Source organism: Sinocyclocheilus grahami, unplaced genomic scaffold, assembly GCF_001515645.1.
Source record: "Sinocyclocheilus grahami isolate Dianchi unplaced genomic scaffold, SAMN03320097.WGS_v1.1 scaffold222.1, whole genome shotgun sequence".
Classification (NCBI taxonomy): Eukaryota; Metazoa; Chordata; class Actinopteri; order Cypriniformes; family Cyprinidae; genus Sinocyclocheilus; species Sinocyclocheilus grahami.
In genome coordinates this window covers 677533-683532 of record NW_015505401.1, presented here as the reverse complement: position 1 = coordinate 683532, position 6000 = coordinate 677533, and the positions used below count along the sequence as shown (strand labels likewise).

The 6000-nt window shown below is 39.7% G+C and overlaps 1 protein-coding gene across 1 annotated transcript in view; it reads left to right on the top strand.

Moving 5' to 3' along the window:
* Positions 1 to 6000, top strand: part of LOC107596628 (ankyrin repeat and IBR domain-containing protein 1-like) — a 34815-nt gene that overhangs the window by 6669 nt on the left and 22146 nt on the right. Inside the window, exons 3-5 of the mRNA XM_016287388.1 lie at positions 2078 to 2378; positions 3361 to 3543; positions 3736 to 3853. Coding sequence (XP_016142874.1) covers positions 2078 to 2378; positions 3361 to 3543; positions 3736 to 3853 — 602 coding nt within the window. The remainder of the gene's footprint in view (positions 1 to 2077; positions 2379 to 3360; positions 3544 to 3735; positions 3854 to 6000) is intronic.

Here is a 6000-nt window from a genome sequence, read left to right as displayed (position 1 = left end):
TGATTGTGAAACACAGTAGACTTTAATAATATGCATTTATGGTGTAATTGCTACATTTTCGTGTCAATCCATGTTCATATTTACTGAGAACAATGCGCTGTTACTTTAATTTAGCGATTGCAGCGGAGCAATAGACTCGGTGCGGAAACGATCTCTGCACTGCTGCAGATGCGCTGCCGGACCACAACCGTGTGTAGTGACCGCTTTAATCCGTTAACATGAGCGTGGAAAATGCGCTGAATGGTTAAACACTGGCAAGAATGAAAAAGTAATGCAATTTATAAACTTTAGTGACGATGTGACACTTCCTCGATTGTGCAAGTGACAATTCCTGTGTCAACTGTGCAGCTCGCTTATAGACAGACGCGATGTGTGGTGATTTGAAGCCATTTGCGTATTTTGAGAGAGAGAGAGAGGGCGCGGCGATTCACTCATGCTGTTTGTGAAGTTACGTCTCACACAAGGTTTTCAAATGACTTTATAAGTTATTTAATGAAGAAATATAGCATTATAATTATTTAACCCGCGTCGGACAGAGACTGAGACGGTGCAGCTGCATGCCATGCCAAACCTCTCATCAGCATGAGATAGTTTTTTTGAGATCGGCCTTTATCGGCCGATAGTGATTGGTAGCCGATCAATTGGAGCACCCCTAGTTAAAGAGAGAGTTCACCCAAAAATGTAAATTAAGAGTCATTAATTACTCACCCTCATGCTGTTCCAAACCTGTAAGACCTTCGTTCATCTTCTGAACACAAATTTAAGATATTTTTGATGAAATCCGAGAGCTTTCTGACCCCGCATAAACAGCATCGCAACTGAAATGTTCCCAGGCCCAGAAAGGTAGTAAGGACATTGGTAAAATAGTCCATGTGACATTAGTGGTAACCGTAATTAACGAAGCTATGAGAATACTTTTTGTATAAAAGAAAAGAAAAATAATGACTTTATTCATCAGTTCTTCTCCCCTGAGTTACTGTCTTCTGCCATTTTGGATAGAACCATGATGCGTTGTTTGTTGTGTTGTTTACATACAGTGTAAAGCACGCGCATGCGTCGTGGTACTCTCCAAAATGGTGGCAGACGGATAGAATAAAATCTATATTTTTGTTTCTTTGTGCACAAAAAGTATTCTCGTAACTTCGTAAAATTCCAATTGAACCACTGATGTCATGAACTGTTTTACCTATGTCCTTACTACGTTTCTGGGCTTGGGAACATTTCAGTTGCATTGATGTCTATGCAGGGTCGGAAAACTCTCGGATTTCATCAAAAATCTTATTTGTGTTTCGAAGATGAACAAAGGTTTTACGGGTTTGGAACCACATGAGGTAATTAATGAGTAGGCCTAATTAATGACAGAATTGGCATTTTTGGGTGAACTATCCCTTCAATACCTCATGACATTTTTTGTGTCATTAAACTATAACCTTTTTTGGAAATGGTATATATATATTTTCAAAGCCGTATGAAACCAACATGAATACAGAGAGAAGATTTTGAAGAATTTGGTTTTAAGACAAATTATTCCATTTCCTTATTGCAGACACTCTTATATTTCAGTGACCCGCAAAACATTTGAATCTGACACACACATCTGTCAGGCTCCAAGCTGAATTTTATAAATGATACAAAATTTCCTTGGTTCTTAAATGCATTCAAACTGTTAGAAGTACTCCGATCATGTACACAAATCATCACGTTCTGCTGTTTTTCCTGCCCAGTGTGAAACTCTTTGGCCTAAAATGTGTGGAATTTTAGGGGCCAATCTTTGGAAGTTATTTTAAGGCAAAACAGCTGTTTCAACCTCAAATGTGCTGAAGATTCTAGGTCTGAATCAGCAGGCCAGTGTTGCTTAAAATGTATAGTTGTTGGAAAGAGACTCATGTTAGTTTGCTTTTGGAAAGTTATATGTTCTGTACGGGGGTGGTGTAAAAATAATCATTGGTATATTGTTATTGTCAGAATTTCATTATCAATACATCGCTAAAATCTGGTTTCTTAAAGCAAAACCAATTGAGAACCAATGACTGCTAATTTTTATTTATTTGTCATCCACCATGCCATAATTTCACAGGTCCTTTCTCTTCAGCAAGGACGGGAACCCCAACAAACGTAACATGCACAATGAGACCACACTGCATGTGTTATGCATGGGGCCAAATATCTTGCTATCCGAAGGGGCGCTGCAGCCGCGACTAGCCCGTCCCTATGAAGATGAACGCAGACGGGCTGAGTGCCTCCAGATGATCCTAAAGTGGACCGGCGCCAAACTGGACCGGGGTGAATATGAGAGTGCTGACGTCAGTGCCACCGATAACAAGAAGAACACACCACTACACTACGCTGCTGCCTCAGGGATGAAGACGTGTGTGGAGGTACATGTAGCATGATTATCAAACACTGTCGATACATACAGACACAGTTGGTGTGTCCAAAATCATTCTGATTCACTCTTTCCATATAGTGAACTCAATATAGTGAATAGGAAAATATTTTTGGACACATCACCTGACTACACCAGAATAGGTGCAGCACTAGCAATCTCTGTGCAATGCCAAAACTGTGGAGACATTTTAATCGTTCATGTTAATATCATATTGCACACCCGTATCTCCATTTCATTGGGTTACCTTTTTTGACCACCTGGCTAGTTGGCACAAGGTGATTTGAAATTGAGATCCCTGATCTGGAACATTTGGGAATCTTTGTTTTGGAATAGAAATGATTAAACAGTTTTTATTCTAAAATGTGTTTATTGGGTAACACTTTATAATAAGGGTTCAATAAGGTTAACATGAGTTAATACATTATACATAAATGCATTGAACAGCATGCTTTTCTTTTAATTATTTTATAGGTAATGTTAAATAATAAATATACTATTGTTCATTGTTAGTTCATGTTCATAATTAGTTCATGTTCATAATATAAAATAATTTATACATCTTGAAAAGTTCAAATGTATTCAGGTATATACAAATAAAAAAGGCAATTTAGATCAAAATTAGATGAATAAATGCTGTAACGTTTTTTATTAATTGTTTCATGTTGATTGTTGCATTAATTGATGTTAACATATAGAACTTTATTGTAAAATATAACTGATTTATGTTTTGAAACTTCCTGGAATTGATCTTCAATACTTTACCTGAACTCAAACACACAAAAAATTCTTCCACATCTACATTTCACAAAAAAATGTGGCAAATATTGCTATTTATGTATAATAGCGTATGTTCCAAAAGGTACTGTATGCTATCTTAGTTCAGTTAAACCTTATTTGGATCCTCATGTCATGACCTTGTTAATCTATTGATCTTTCCTCTGTATATTAACAGTATTTCCCTCTTCCTGCAGTTTCTGGTGAAGCGTGGTGCAGACCTGTTTGCAGAGAATGAAAACAAGGAGACCCCATGTGACTGTGCAGAAAGGCAGCACCATAAGGAGCTTGCACTCAGTCTGGAGTCTCAGATGGTCTTCTCTACTGACCCCCATGCAGAGGATATTGAGGCAGAGTATGCAGCCTTAGACCGCAGGGAGGTGAGCTCTCCAAATAAACTCTGGAGTTTCTTGTGACATTAACATTTGCCTCAAGCCCTGGTGTCCAGATGTGTCAGATTTGAATCTGAATTTTTTAGACCAGTAAAAATAGAAGAGTTTGATGCAGATGTCTGAATACTGATTTCGCTCTTGATTCGATGTTTAACACGTAACCGTGTTACTGTGTTTCAGTTTTATGAAGGTTTGCGAGTGCAGGACCTCAGGAGACTGAAGGACATGTTGATAGTTGAGACGGCAGATATGTTGCAAGCTCCTCTCTTCACCGCAGAGGCTCTTCTTCGGGCACATGGTACGATTGATATTATATTCACTGCTGTTGGCTGGCCCAAATTGAATTTTGGTCAAATTTGTTGAGAGTTGGTAGCTGAAAACTCGGTTTGGTTTGCTGGTAACACTTTAGTATAGGGACCAATTTTCATTAACTAGTTGCTTATTAGCGTGCCTATTATAACATATTGGCTGTTTATTAGTAGTTATAAAGCACATATTCTGCATGACCATATTCTACATCCCTAATCCTACCCAATACCTAACCTTAACAACTACCTTACTAAATATTAATAAGCAGCAAATTAGTAGTTTATTGAGGCAAAAGTCCTAGTTATTGGTTTGTTAATAGCGAGAATTGGACCTTAAAATAAAGTGTGACCGACTTGCTTGTTCTGGTTTGGTTTTGTTTGGTTTATTCTGTTCTGTTTTTTTGTTTTTTTTTGACAGCCAGTGACCATCATGCATTTGCATTTGGTGGAAAAGATCAGCTTTGACATTTTGGTTACACTTTAGAATAGGGTTGGGTATCGTATATATTTTTTTTTACGATACCGGTGCCAAATCGATACTTAAAAATAAATAAATGCCCAAAATAGGATGGATTGGCCATTGTTGAGCGCTATAAACACATTTAAAGGGGTCATATGATGCGATTTACATTTTTTCTTTCTCTTTGGAGTGTTACAAGCTCTTGGTGCGTAAAGAAGATCTGTAAAGTTGCAAAGACTAAAGTCTCAAATCCAAAGAGATATTCTTTATAAAAGTTAAGAGTCAGCCACGCCTACCTAAAACGTCTCGTTCTAACACGCCCCCACATATCTACGTCACTATGTGGGAAGATTTGCATAACGCCGCCCAAATGTTCACGCAAAGAAAGAAGGCGTAACTTTTATTCTCGCTGTAGTATTGTTGACGCTGCAGCCATGTCGTGAAGGCGCTGTGTGCTTCGTTGTGAAAGCGAAACTACTTTGTTTGGTCTTCCAAAAGAGGACGATATCCGCTTCGTCTTGCCTGTAGCGGATCTGTTCTGGTCGCTGAGGGAATACATCAACTTCGCACCATGGACAAAGCGGAGTCCATCCCGGGGTCGTCATATGTGGTTTGCCGCTCATTCGTCGCATCCGCCGGGCGCGCCGTTCTCGACCCCGCCGCCTCAGCTCACTCTATCCCGGCCTCAGCGCACGCTAAGCCAGGGCTTCGGCTCACGCTAGCCCGGCCTCAGCTCACTCTATCCCGGCCTCAGCGCACGCTAAGCCAGGGCTTCGGCTCACGCTAGCCCGGCCTCAGCTCACTCTATCCCGGCCTCAGCGCACGCTAAGCTGGGGCTTCCCCTCACGCTAGGCCGCTAGGCCTCACATTTCCATCTCACGCTTGAGGTATTCGGCCAATCACAACGCATTGGATAGCTGGCCAATCACAGCACACCTCGCTTTTTCAGACCGATAAGCTTTGTAAAAAAAATTTAAAAGGCGGGGCACAGAGGAGAAACAATAATGTACAGTATGTGGAATTTTTTTTTTTTTTTTTTTACTTTAAACCACATAAACACATTTCATTACACCAAATACACAAAATAATGTTCTTTTTAGCAGCATCATATGACCCCTTTAATGTCTGTTTTATTCATACTGGACGCCAGAGGGTGCCCTCGCGCAGAAACTCCACATGTGCATCACAGAAGGAATAGAACTCAGGAAATCCCTATACTCTTTGCTAATATGAACAAAGGCCATTGCTATCGCTGTAACTGAGTAAACGGAAGATATAAATGTTTTGAATGATAAAACAAAGACAATAAACACTCGACTGTGACAATGTATAGTTTATCTGTGTTATTCAAGCCATCTCTGGTTTAGCTTTAGGCATTTTAATTTAAGAATGTTTAGCTTAGCTAGCTAACGGTATCTGCCTGCTGCCATCAGAGCAAGTCTTCTCCTCAGATGCTTTAATTTCCCGAGTTGTGCTATTAAGTCAGAATGTGAAAACAACATGGACACTCGCGTTACTACAAAGATGTGTTGGATTTGTATTATTGGAGCTTTCCGACTTTTTCCTGAATTTTCTCAGTTGAGAAATTATTTTTCTCGTGCGGTGATCCTTACGTCCGTTTCGGAGAACAAATATTTCAATCGATCGCTCAAGCATTTAAAGGCACAATATGTACGT